The sequence below is a fragment of the Epinephelus lanceolatus genome, chromosome 5, assembly GCF_041903045.1.
Source record: "Epinephelus lanceolatus isolate andai-2023 chromosome 5, ASM4190304v1, whole genome shotgun sequence".
Taxonomy (NCBI): domain Eukaryota; kingdom Metazoa; phylum Chordata; class Actinopteri; order Perciformes; family Serranidae; genus Epinephelus; species Epinephelus lanceolatus.
The window spans coordinates 26,992,944-27,006,395 of NC_135738.1; the positions used below are offsets into that span (position 1 = coordinate 26,992,944).

The 13,452-nt window shown below is 45.8% G+C and overlaps 1 protein-coding gene across 1 annotated transcript; it reads left to right on the forward strand.

Annotated features, from left to right (window-relative positions):
- The first annotated feature begins 500 nt into the window (after positions 1–500).
- Positions 501–12,923, forward strand: LOC117262466 (kelch domain-containing protein 10-like). Its single transcript, XM_033635450.2, has 10 exons — positions 501–716; positions 2,843–2,935; positions 3,161–3,382; positions 4,891–5,045; positions 5,169–5,317; positions 5,741–5,825; positions 5,910–5,976; positions 6,060–6,107; positions 6,194–6,333; positions 11,073–12,923. Exons 1-10 carry the CDS (start codon positions 632–634, stop codon positions 11,280–11,282), a joined length of 1,254 nt encoding a protein of 417 aa, XP_033491341.2. The 5' UTR covers positions 501–631; the 3' UTR covers positions 11,283–12,923.
- The last annotated feature ends 529 nt before the right edge of the window (positions 12,924–13,452 follow it).

Below are 13,452 nucleotides of genomic sequence, written 5' to 3' on the forward strand. Positions count from 1 at the left end.
GTAATCCACCAGTTTATGGCAGAGAACTATGGCCTCAGATTTGAAGGCGCTGACTCTCATCCCAACCGCTTCACACTCAGCTGCAAACCACCCCAGTGCCTGCTGGAGGTCACGGTGTGATGAAGCCAACGGAACCACATTATCTGCAAAAAGCAGAGATGCAATTCTGAGGTCCCCAAACTGGACTCCTTCCTCCCCCTGGCTGCACCTTAAGATCCTGTCCATGAATACCACATTTTTTTTTTGTTTTTAATTATTTATCCTTCTTACCTAACGTGCCTTGAAATACAGTGTTCTTCTTGTGGACTCTATGCCTTGTTTTGTGTAAAAAAGAATTAATTTTCAATTAAAAACCAAACATGTAGGGCCACTGCAGTGTTTTAAGCATGTAAACATCAGCATGTGACACTTGAACGCAACATGCAGCCCCTCCTCCTCTGATTGGTCAGTTGAGGCCAGCTGGCTGTGACGTCGCGGGCAGCAGCAGGTGGGGACGGTTGGCTTATTTCTTTATTTTGGTGTGACTGCTGCAGCTCGCGGGCTCATGCCACTTCGTGTGGTTGAACTGCAGCGGGTTTCGGTCCAGGTCCAGGTCCGGGTGTGAACCCTGTCTGTGCGGCTCCCTCTCGAGATGTCGTCGGCCGAATATGACGGAACCTTCAGCCAGCTCAATAAGTTTGAGAAGCTGTCGTGGAGGCCCTCGATCCGCGACTCAGGTCTGTAAACAAAACCCAGTGCTCTGCAGGGACAGGCAGCCCGGTACAGTCAGCAGAGCAAACAGTGAAGCTGAAGATTAATCTAGCTAACATTAGTCATCGTTTATTTGTGTCTTTGTGACTCAGCTGTGTGAGGTTTGTCTCAGAGTTAGCGATGTGGTGTGAACCGCTGCAGCACACAGGCCACAGCTAGCTAACGCTGCTACGGAAGCCCGCAGAAATTAATGGGTGAATGAACACCCAGCAGGTATACAGAGCTACTGTAATAGTTATATCATTTACTGGGGATTTAAATATGGCAGACTGATAGAAAGAGAGAGGGAGACAAGCTTTAGCTTCCTGGAGGGGACACTGCTGATAACACAGAGCTCAACGGTTACCATTAGCCTTACCTCACTGATACTATTAGATATTCATCTCTTACAGACAAAAGTAAGTTTATAAAAGTAAATCTCTGCATGTTTGATGTGTCTGACAGCCTTCAACTCAACAATGTGTGCCAATACAAACATTACATGTCATAACCATTAACTATAAGCTAAATTAAAAGATTGAAAATATATATAAAAACAGTTTTGACTCCCAGAGCGCCACTCATTATTGTATCTAGTCTATTAGCTCTGATGATAAACATTTTAACCAGAGACTCTCAAAAATGAGTCAGTTTTCTACAGTGGAGCTCCCAAGGGTGGGTTTGAGGGGCATGGTTCCCCTCTTGCAGGTCAATATTACTATCTTTAAAGGGGTTTTGGCTCTTTCTTTTAAGCCAACATGACGGTAGTTGTTCCCTGTAAAACAAGACAATCTAAGGCATCCATTGGTACCCACCATGTCGTCATAGTCTGTTGAGAAGCAGGCTAAATAACTCCAGAGTTTTGTGGCCGCCCGCCACAAATCAAATAAACATCGTCACTTTGTGTCTATTTGTGAAGCTAGGCCATTATTAGATTGTTTGGTTATTAATTGCTCCACACTCTCAGAGTGCGGGAGTACTCTGGGCTCTGATGGAGCAGCAGAGCACCAGCCACAGTGAAAGAGACACTTACAGACCGATACACCAAGGAAAATCTAAAATAAGGAACCGTCACAATGACAGTGACGGCATTCAAGAAGCCAGACTTTGGTGTTAGTTCCATTGGAGTCAATAAAACTGACACTTTAACCCATCATATCTTTGTTGTTTCAACTTTGATGAGAAAATCCTTATACCACATCAAAAAACCCACATTACCTGATGCTTACTGACGTTTTTAAATGTGTTCTGTGTAGCAGCTGCATCTCTGCCTCTGCTGGATATAGCCATGATCTGTTTGCAGACCACTAACATGGAAAACAAATGCATTTATTCAGATAAAAAAAAAAAAACATCAGAAAGCATTACGTGATGTGTGTTTTTTAATCTGGAAAGATAAAGACAAAGATATGATGGACTAAAGTGTAGGTTGCAGTGCCTGTTCCACTGACTCCAATAGAACTGACGCAAAAGTCTGGCTCTTCGAACACTGTCACTGTCGCTGTGACTGTTCCTTTTTATATATTTTCCTTGTGATACACAAGGGCACAGGCAAGAAAAAGAAGGGGGAAGGGGTCCCTTGAACTCTCAGCCTCAAGATATCTGATTGAAAACAGGTTCTGTGGGTACCAACAAGTCTCCCCTATACTTGAGAAGGCCTGTTCCCAGTAAATGTTTTGTGTCTTACAATCAATGTGCTCCTTTAAATTAATTCTGTATATTTGTCTTTTTTAAGAAAAAGGACAAACAGCCATTTTGATCCACATCAAAACAGGATTTCTGTACAACTTAAAGTGTTACCTGTGCTGGTATTAGTCAATGCACATCAGATAATTAGTGACATTAACTGTAAAATAAAAAAACCAAAGTATACCAGTATGCAATTCCTTTACTCTTCATATTGACATCGTTTTTAAATGGACAATATAGTTCAACAGCATAAGAGAATTCCTGAAATTCAGTACTGGCTTTTGGTTTTGGTGTGCCACCCCAAGAATTTCAGTGCTATTTCAGTAGCATCATTAGTCCAGCCTCTGACAAATAGGCAGTACATTGACAGTACGTATCTCTGTCTTTCTGTCTTTTCTCCTCTTGTATGGTGACCGATTGACAGGCTCCAAGAAGCGGGCACGGTGGCTTCAGGCTCGGCGCATCTTCTCCCCTTCCTGCCCCAACCTGCGGATCCCCAACAGGTTTCTGAGAGAAGGTACTGAAAGTACATGAGCTCCCCATCACAATGTTTTACCTCAGAGAAGGAGAAAGATAACAGACAGTGACTGAGTGATCCCGCTCCTGTTAAATGCATGAGTGTTAGATGCACGTGTGTCATCTGATATTTATGCTTTAAGATGTTCTTTCATTACACCATCTCATTTCCATCTACATCAGGAGCTCCCACGTTCTGCCTGTCTTGAACCTGTTCCTCCCACAGGACACTGTGTACCTCCTGCCCGTAGCGGCCACCGCTGTGTTGCAGACAGCACCAACCTGTACGTGTTTGGAGGCTACAACCCAGACTTTGAGGAGGCAGGCGGGTCAGAGAATGAAGACTACCCTCTCTTCAGGGAGCTTTGGCGGTTCCATTTTGCCACAGCCACCTGGCAGCAGGTTCGCACAGAGGGTTACATGCCCACAGAGCTGGCCTCCATGTCAGGTAAGGATTGATGTGCTGCCCTTCATTTTGCACCCACCTGCTGGTCTTATTTGAGGGTAAACTATGGAGTTTTTGATCCCTAATAGGTTTACGGGGCAACAAAATTTATGACATTCCTGCCAAGTGATGCACCAAGAAACACTGCAATGCACCAACAAAGGCAGAGAAGAAGAATACTGCCAATGCCTAATATGTAAACAATGCTGCTTTCAAACTTCTGCTTTTCAAATGTTTTATGATGAAGCCAATTATTCAGCGTGGTTATTAGAGCTGAAGGTCCGCACAGTGAGTTGTATTGAGTAACACTGATTGTAAACAGAGACTTTGCTTGTTGACAAGAAGACTCCACAGAACAGCTTTAATACCCTCTGTGTAAGCTGTTGACACTCTGCAAACAATCAGTGCGCTTACATGCACTGCAGTAACCAGATTACAGTCAGCTCTCTGCAGGAGCCTGATTTTTTCAGTGACTTAAAGTCAAACACACACTGTCTCAGTTGGTTCTGATGAGTGAGACTGAAGTTATGGCTGAAAGAAAAAAACACTTCTACGCCATGAAACATTTGCAAAACCTTTTTTTCAATGTTAAATGTGATCCCCATACGTTGTCAGTGGCTCATTTCTACCTTTTTACAATGTGTGTTATAGACTTTGGGTGCTTGGTTTGGTTTAAACGAACTCAGGTCCATTTGCGCAGTTAGTACGGTTCATTTGGGCTGGTGTGAAAGCTGTCAATTGAACCTTGGTGCAGACCAAACAGCCGAACCAAAACCGCTCAAAATGGTGGGTCTCTGTCCGCTTCCAAATGGACTCTGGTGCAGTTTGTTTGTGGGGTGAAAGAAAACAAACCAACCACAGGACTTAATGATAGCAGATGTTATTTTAGCATGATTTCAGCAGCTAAACCAATAATAAATCCATCTGCTGATTCTGAAATCTGTCCAAGATCTTGTGATTGATCCTGATAAATGCCATGAATTTACAATAACCTAATGCATACATATAACCATGGTGACACATATGCACGTCAGTGAGGGGTTTTTCTCTGATTTAAAAAGCTGCCATCATTGTGTCCGACTCTGTGTATTTTGTCTGTTCATTAAGTCCATTAAAAAGAGAGTGATCCCACAGTATGTAGACCCGAATCATTACTGTACAAGACGCCTTCTTTTAGTCATTATTCATAACATGCAGTTAATTTGCAGTCTAGCCATATCCCACTGATAGCGCTTACTATCAATTATTTTTTTATGAGCTCTTTGTGAAACCAAAGAACATAAATAAAAACACTTTAGAGGCATTAAAGTGCTGCTGCATTAACTTCTGTCAGTCACCAGAATTCATTTCCCCACGTGGGTTCTGATGATGCAGGATGACAAACCCCAACTTAAATATTGAGGGAGTGAAATAGTCCCGTGTGTAGACTTTAACCAACCTTATTTGGGATTTTGAATAAGATATTGAACATTTATGGAGACTGAGTGTGTCCATGCCTCTTTCGCCCTCAGCTGTCTTACATGGCAACAACTTGCTTGTATTTGGTGGCACTGGGATTCCATTTGGTGAAAACAACGGCAATGACGTTCATGTTTGTAACGTTCAGTACAAACGATGGAACCTGCTCAACTGTAGAGGGAAGAAACCCAACAAGATCTACGGACAGGTAACAGATTTATGTTTTAAGTCCTCTAATGTTGTTCTGTGTCATCATTTATTCGTTACTTTTCGACTGTTATATGTGGCTGTGTATTCCACCAGTAATCACCTAAGTATTCTCCATTTCCAGGCGATGGTCATCATAAATGGCTACCTCTATGTGTTTGGCGGGACAACAGGCTACCTTTACAGCACCGACCTGCACAGGCTGGACCTGACCACAAGAGAGTGGACCCACCTCAAACCCAGCAACGCACCCTCAGATCTACCTGAGGAGAGGTTAGACAGCAGGCGCACTGTTAAAGGGACAGTTCATCCCAAAATCAAACATACATATTTTTCCTCTTACCTTTTTAGTACTATTCTAATCAATCTAGATTGTTTTGGTGCAAGTTGCCAAGTGTTGGAGATATCGACTGTAGAGATGTCTGAGAGAGGGCACACATCTCTAAGTCCCATATCTCCAACACTCAACTCATAACTCTTGACAACAGCTTGACAACGGTCTGATCCTATCACTAACACTCATCATCTCACACCAAAACTATCTAGATTGCTGAATAGAACTACAGGTAATAGAAAAAGTATGTATTTTTCATTTTTGGGGGAACTCTCCCTTTAACATCTACAGTATATGTGACTCATATTGAATTCCCAGAATATTAATTAAAATGGAGTGAACATAAATGCATTAATTTACAGGTACAGACATGAACTAGCTCACGATGGACAGAGAATATATATTTTAGGAGGTGGGACCTCCTGGACGTCATATCCTCTGGACAAGGTGAGAGGAACAAGCACTAAGACAAAATATGACAGATAAACTGTGTATAACTCCTTCATTTATAATACTGTTTGTCTTCATCAGATCCACGCATATAACTTGGAGACAAATTACTGGGAAGAAATAGTCACCAAACCCCATGAAAAAATAGGTTTGTGATCCAAGTTTACCTTTTCTTTTGTTGAATAAAATATTTGAACACCACACACTGAATTTACTTTATTATCATGACAGGATATCCTGCTGCCCGCCGTTGTCACAGCTGTGTGCAGGTCAAGGATGGTAAGAAGTGTTTCACACAGCACTATCAGGACACACATGTCTGAAATGTTTGTTCTAACAATGTCTCTCTTTGTCTCTGCCTCCAGAGGTGTTTATATGTGGAGGATATAACGGTGAGACGATCCTATCTGACCTGTGGAAGATCAACTTGCAGACTTTCCAGTGGACCAAACTTCCTGCCGCCATGCCAGAACCAGCTTACTTTCACTGTGCAGCAGTTACTCCGGTTAGTCACTTATCATTCAAACACATAGGTGTAACTTGGCTAGCAGATTTCTTTTATGCACTGGGAGAGAAAAGACATTTACACAGAGATGGACAGCAGTTTGGTTTACTGTAGGGCTGGACCAGACATTATTTTCATCATGGTAATCTGCAGATTTATTTTTTCTGTGAAAGGGAAACTTTGGTATTTTTTAACCTTTAGTGACTAATCGACACAACAATTTTTGAAACTGATCCAGTGTTGAGAGAGTCCAAACGGCCACTGCGGCGAATCAGGCTGCAAAATAATCCCTACGGGCAAATGTGCACCAACAGTTTACATCAACTAAAAGGGTTTGTTTTTGCCACTGACAGGCTCAGATTGTTGTTAGAAGTGTCTGACAACATTACTAATTGACCCTAAGGAGAAACCAAACGTTTTTCCTTACCTTTCACTGATCAGTAGTGTATAACCAAGTCTCGCTCTAGCAGAGGTCTAGTTTAGAAATATTGCAGACTTTTCCATGTTGTAGAAATCAGCTAAATATTCAGCCATGACACTGAAAATCTCTGAGACAACACTAAGCTACGCTTTCTGTACTCCGACACAAACTCTTCCATCACTCCTCTCTCCAGCACTCACTTATACCCCTTTTTGTCAGTCATGGGCTGGCTTAGCTTGGCTTGGCTTGGGCTGTCGGCCCAGCATGGCAGGGATTTGCATCTCCATTACAACAGGGCTACCATCTGAAAGGTGTGTCTTAAACTGATGATGGCTTGTCTTGAGTGATGACATTTAAAAGCAGAGAGCGGATCCATGGCTTTTCCACAGCAGGGCAGGTAAAAGAAATTTACCTATTGGAGGTGAGCTGTTTGCAGAGGTGCAGTAAGAGCCTGTTGTCTGCAACTCTTCATCAGCATCTCACTGTGGCTGTTACTAATTTTACTCTTCCTCCCTGCTGTATTGTAAGACTTGCTTTTATTGAGGAGAAGCTGCTAACAAAGTTCTGCTTATTCAGTGAGAACACACTGGCACCAGTGGGGGTTGTCGGGGTCATCGGGGTTGGCTGTGGTTGACAAGACAACACTGCTACCTGCTTAAGGGCGGGCAGATGGACCTACTCCTGAGAAGGTCCATCTCTGGCGTGGCTCAGTGTGGCACGGCACATCAAAACTGAAAATGGAAACAAAAATCAGTGTGCCATGACTTTAGTCAGCACGGCCAAGAGTGCCAATGGAAAAAGGGTATAAGGTTTTCACTGTTGTTTCTCCTGCAACAAGTCAACTCTTGTGAGATTTCAATATGAGACTTCTCCTTGAGCTATACTTGGTCACAATAACAAAAAACAATTCTGTAATATCGTTGGACACTTCCAATAACAATCTGAGCCTGTCAGTGGCAAAAACAAACACTTTTAATGGACGTAAATTGAGGCTGCACAGTTGCATGTAGGGATTACATTACAGTCTGTTTCCACCACTGTGGCTGCAGCTGTCTCTTCAATACTGGACCAGTTTTAGAAACTATAGTGTCCATTTGTCACTTAGACACTCAAACATGGGAAAATGAGGCCATGGTTAAAAATACACAAGTTTCCCTTTAACTAATTACTTGTTTAGTCTGAAAAAGATCAGAAAATAGTGAAAAAAAATCTATCACAAATCGTACTCGTCGTCCTCCACTTATCCAGTCCGGGTCGCGGGGGCAGCAGCCTCAGCAAAGAAGCCCAGACAGTCCTCTCCCCAGCCACTTCCATCAGCTCTTCCGTGGGAACCCCGAGGCGTTCCCAGGCCAGCCGGGTGATGTAGTCCCTCCAGCGTGTTCTGGGGTGGCCCCGAGGTCTCCTCCCGGTTGGACATGCCCGAAACACCTCCCAAGGGAGGCGTCCGGAAGGCATCCTTACCAGATGCCCGAACCACCTCAACTGGCTCCTCTCGATGTGGAGGAGCAGCGGCTCTACTCCGAGTCCCTCCCGGATGTCTGAGCTCCTCACCCTATCCCTAAGGCTGAGCCCAGCCACCCTGCGGAGGAAACTCATTTCGGCCGCTTGTACTCGCAATCTCATTCTTTTGGTCACTACCCAGAGCTCGTGACCATAGGTGAGGGTTGGAACGTAGATCGACCGGTAAATTGAGAGCTTCGCTTTCTGGCTAAGTTCCCTCTTCACCACAACGGACCGGTTAAGCGCCTGCATCACTGCTGACGCCGCCCCAATCCGCCTGTCAATCTCCCGCTCCATCCTACCCTCACTTGTGAACAAGATCCCAAGAGATAAACTCCTCCACCTGAGGAAGGACCTCCCCCCCGACCTGGAGTGGGCAATCCACCCTTTTCCGGCTGAGGACCATGGCCTCAGACTTGGAGGTGCTGATTCTCATCCCAGCCGCTTCACACTCGGCTGCGAACCGCCCCAGCGAGAGCTGGAGGTCACTGTTCGATGGAGCTAGGAGGACCACGTCATCCGCAAAAAGCAGGGACGAGATCCTCCCGTCACCGAACCTGACACCCTCCACCACTCAGCTGCGCCTAGAAATTCTGTCCATAAAAGTTATGAACAGAACGGGTGACAAAGGGCAGCCCTGGCGGAGTCCAACCCTCACTGGGAACAGGTCCGACTTAATGCCAGTCACGCGAACCAGACTCATGCTCCTTCAGTACAGGGACTGGATGGCCCTTAGCAAGGGGCCACCAACCCCATACTCCTGGAGCACCCCCCACAGGATGCCCCTGGGGACACGGTCGTAAGCCTTCTCCAAATCCACAAAACACATGTGGACTGGTTGGGCAAACTCCCATGCCCCCTCCAGCACCCTGGCGAGGGTAAAGAGCTGGTCCACGGTTCCGCGTCCGGGACGAAAACCACATTGCTCCTCCTCAATCTGAGGTTCAACTATCGACCGAACCCTCTTCTCCAGCACCCTGGAGTAGACCTTACCGGGTAGGCTGAGGAGTGTGATCCCCCTGTAGTTGGAACACACCCTCTGGTCCCCTTTCTTGAAAATGGGGACCACCACCCCGGTCTGCCATTCCAGAGGCACTGCTCCCGATGTCCACGCAATGTTGCAGAGGCGTGTCAGCCAGGACAGCCCTACAACATCCAGAGCCTTGAGATATCCAGGACGAATCTCATCCACCCCCAGGGCTCTGCCGCCTCGGAGTTGTTTCACTACCTCAGCAACTTCTGCCCCAGAAATTGGACGACCCGCCCTCGAGACCCCCGTCTCTGTTTCCTCACTGGAATACGTGTTGGTGGGATTGAGGAGCTCCTCAAAGTATTCCTTCCACCGCCCGACAATGTCCCCAGTTGACGTCAGCAGCTCCCCGCCCCCACTGTAAACAGTGTGAGCAAGTTGCCGCCTTCCCCCCCTGAGGCGCCGGACGGTTTGCCAGAACCTCTTTGGAGCCGATCGATAATCTTCCTCCATGGCCTCACCGAACTCCTCCCACGCCCGAGTTTTTGCCTCAACGACTGCCGCCGCCGCGCTCCGCTTGGCCTGCCAGTACCCGTCAGCTGCTTCCGGAGACCCACAGACCAACCATGCCCTGTAGGCCTCCTTCTTCAGCCTGACGGCTCCCCTCACCTCTGGTGTCCACCAGCGGGTTCGGGGATTACCGCGGCGACTGGCCCCAGCGGCCTGGCGGCCACAGCTCACAACTGCCGCCTCAACAATGGCAGAGCGGAACAAGGCCCATTCGGACTCAATGTCCCCCTCTGCCCTCGGGACGCGGTCGAAGCTCTCCCGGAGGTGGGAGTTGAAGATCATCTGGACAGGTTCTTCCGCCAGGCGTTCCCAGCAGACCCTCACTGTTCGTTTGGGCCTGCCAGGTCTGCGTGGTGTCTTCCCCCACCATCTGATCCAACTCACCACCAGGTGGTGATCAGTTGACAGCTCTGCTCCTCTCTTCACCCGAGTGTCCAGAACATATGGCCGCAGGTCAAATGATACAACTACAAAGTCGATCATTGACCTGCGACCTAGGCTGTCCTGGTGCCACGTGCACCGATGGACATCCTTATGTTTGAACATGGTGTTAGTTATGGCCAAACTGCGACCCGCACAGAAGTCCAATAACTGAACACCACTCGGGTTCAGATCGGGCAGGCCGTTCCTCCCAATCACGCCCCTCCAGGTCCCGCTGTCATTGCCCACGTGAGCGTTGAAGTCCCCCAGCAGAACAATGGAGTCCCCGGTCGGGGCACTGTCCAGCACCCGTCCCAGGGACTCCAAAAAGGGTGGGTACTCTGAACTGTTGTTCGGTGCATAAGCACAGACAACAGTCAGGACCCGTTCCCCGACCCAAAGGCGCAGGGAAGCAACCCTTTCGTCTACCGGGGTAAACCCCAACGTACAGGCGAAGAGTCTGGGGGCTATCAGAAAGCCCACCCCGGCCCTCCGCCTCTCACCCGGAGCAACTCCAGCGAAGGAGAGAGTCCAACCCCTCTCAAGGACTAGGGTTCCAGAGCCGGAACTATGTGTTGAGGTGAGGCCGACTATATCTAGCCGGTAGCGCTCAACCTCTTCCACAAGCTCCGGCTCCTTCCCCGCCAGAGAGGTGACATTCCATGTCCCAAGAGCCAACTTCTGTAACCGAGGATCGGACCGCCAAGGCCCCTGCCTTGGTCTGTTGCCCAATCCACATTGCACTGAATCACAAATCCTCAAAGCTAAAACTAGAGAATATTTGAGAGTTTTCATTAAAAAAAAGTATTTTTGCAGAATTGTTGAAGCTCTAATATCTGCATTGTCTCTCTCCTTCAGGCTGGCTGCATGTACGTCCACGGTGGTGTCGTCAACATGTCTGGGAACAGACGGACTGGCTCTTTGTACAAAGTGTGGTTGGTGGTGCCCAGCCTGCTGGAACTGACCTGGGAGAAACTGCTGAAAACGTTCCCTCACTTAGCCCAGCTGTCCACCCTTCAGCTGCTCAGCCTAGGACTGACGCACACACTAATTCAGCGTCTCAAATAGACGCAGCACAGAGACTGAAGGAAGCGGTGTGTGATGGAACAGCACTGACTCTCAAATCACTGATGACTTGGCAAACGAGTTCTCGAAATGACAAAAACGTCTGATGTCAAACGATTATGAAAAACTTTGAATGCCTTTTAACTTTAGTTTTATGTAAATGTGCGTGCTTTTTTTAAAGGGATACTTCACCACAAAATGACCATTTGTGTATCAGTTACTCACAGCGTGTGTTGAATTTGTGGAGGAAACTTTGTGTTTCTCACATGCCTCCACGGTGAACAGAGAATCCAGAAAAGATGGTGGTGAGTGACTGATACACAGCTGGCCATTTTGCATGTGATGTATTCTTCTAAAAAAAATGTTTTGAGTTTGCATGTATCCATCAGAAGCCATGCATCAGTGCGGACACCAAAATCACTTTTACTTGTGCTTTGCTCTCATCATTTTGGGGTCAATATGTAGAACATTCCCTAGTTTTTTGTTTTTTTAACTACACATCACGGTCACGGAAACTTGTGGAGCATGAGCAGGAATAGTTAGACATTCCAAAGACCTTTAAAAAAGGCTAATTGAATGTTGCTTCAGCAAATGTAATTTTAGATTCAATTCAGAGACTGAGATGAGCTTGTTTCAGGCCCACTGTGAAGTAGGTTAGATTAAAAATGATCGTCAAACTATGCTGATACAAACTCAAAGGGGAATTGCGCCAATTCTCTCCTAAATCCAAGAAGTTTAAGTGCTAAAACTCAAACTTCAGAGGGTGTGAAGTGTGGAGCTGCTCCATTGACAATGAATTGGGAAATATGTTCTAGATGACACTTGAGAATAGCGGGGGAAATGTTCTGAGTATATGGGTACATTTTCTGTTTCAGAATTGAGAACACTACAGTAGATTAAAGCTTGTTTGGCTATAAAAAAGTAAACACACATACTGTGAGTCCTCAAAATCAGGCTCCCATTCGTTGTCTGTGGAGCAGCTCCAGACCTAATACCCTATGACATCACATGTTTGAGACTTCTGTGGTTTCTTGCTTTGAGAGAGAGCAGCTCATGTCCACAAATATTGATCAAACTTTCCAAGGCCATGGAAATAACATATTGGAATTCTGAATTTAGGTGGCGTTCCCCTTTAAATTTCCATCTAGTTAGTCAGAAATCCGCCAGATACTCTGAATAGAGGCACTGCTGACAAAGCATGGACACATTGAAACTGTGATACCTCTTAAAAGTCAAATTAGGTCAGACATTTAAAGCATGTTTTAGTCTTAGGGGCTTTCTGATGCATGCTGATGTTGAGCTGTGATCATAGTCATATTCAAAATGTTTGCCTCAGTGGTCACATTAGCGCCTGATGAAAACCCAAAGCTTCTTTAAAACACCTGTGACATGATGGCATCACTGTGACTCTTCTAGTGCCTCTTCCTCCATTCTTCCTCCTCTAGAAGAAACAAGTAATTTAGAAATGAATTTTTACACCTGTAGCTCCACAGTGATTCTTCAGCCTTTCTTTCCTACATTTGGTGCCTTCTGAATTTCCAAAATGTCACTCGTTACTTTTGCATCTTTGTATATCAGTCTTTTTTTTAAGATTTTATTTGTTCATCACTCTGAACTGTGCACATGAAGCCTTTTCCCCCCACGTGATTCACCTGGTGTTCTCTACATGAGCCTTTCGTCACTGAACCTTTCCGCACATGATTTAACAGAAATCGCTGCTTGCAGCTAAAGATTTTTCAGACATTTTTTACCTATTTATTTTCATCACTGTGCTGCTGTTTTATTTTATTACAGAACTTTGAAGTGTAGCAGAAGGTGTAGCTACGTTTCTCTTTCACCTGATGTCATTTTACCCCATTTTATCCTTTTATACTTTAACGTAGGCTGTATTGTTATTTTTACTTTTTTTCCCACAGGACATTGTGCTGTAATGCTGTGGTACTTTAAAAACAAGTGGCATGGGGCTTTTTAAACTAGTGGCAAGGTAGAGTATGTAAGGCGTACTCAGGATGTGTTAATACTGTGATCACACTCAGTCTGAAGAGCTGCGCAAACACTGACCAGGATGTCAACAGGCTCGCTCATTTTTCTGAGGAATGGCGACATGACTTTGATGAATTTTGCGGTTACTGTGGACTGTAAATCTTAAATACTGTAGTAACACTCCCAGCTG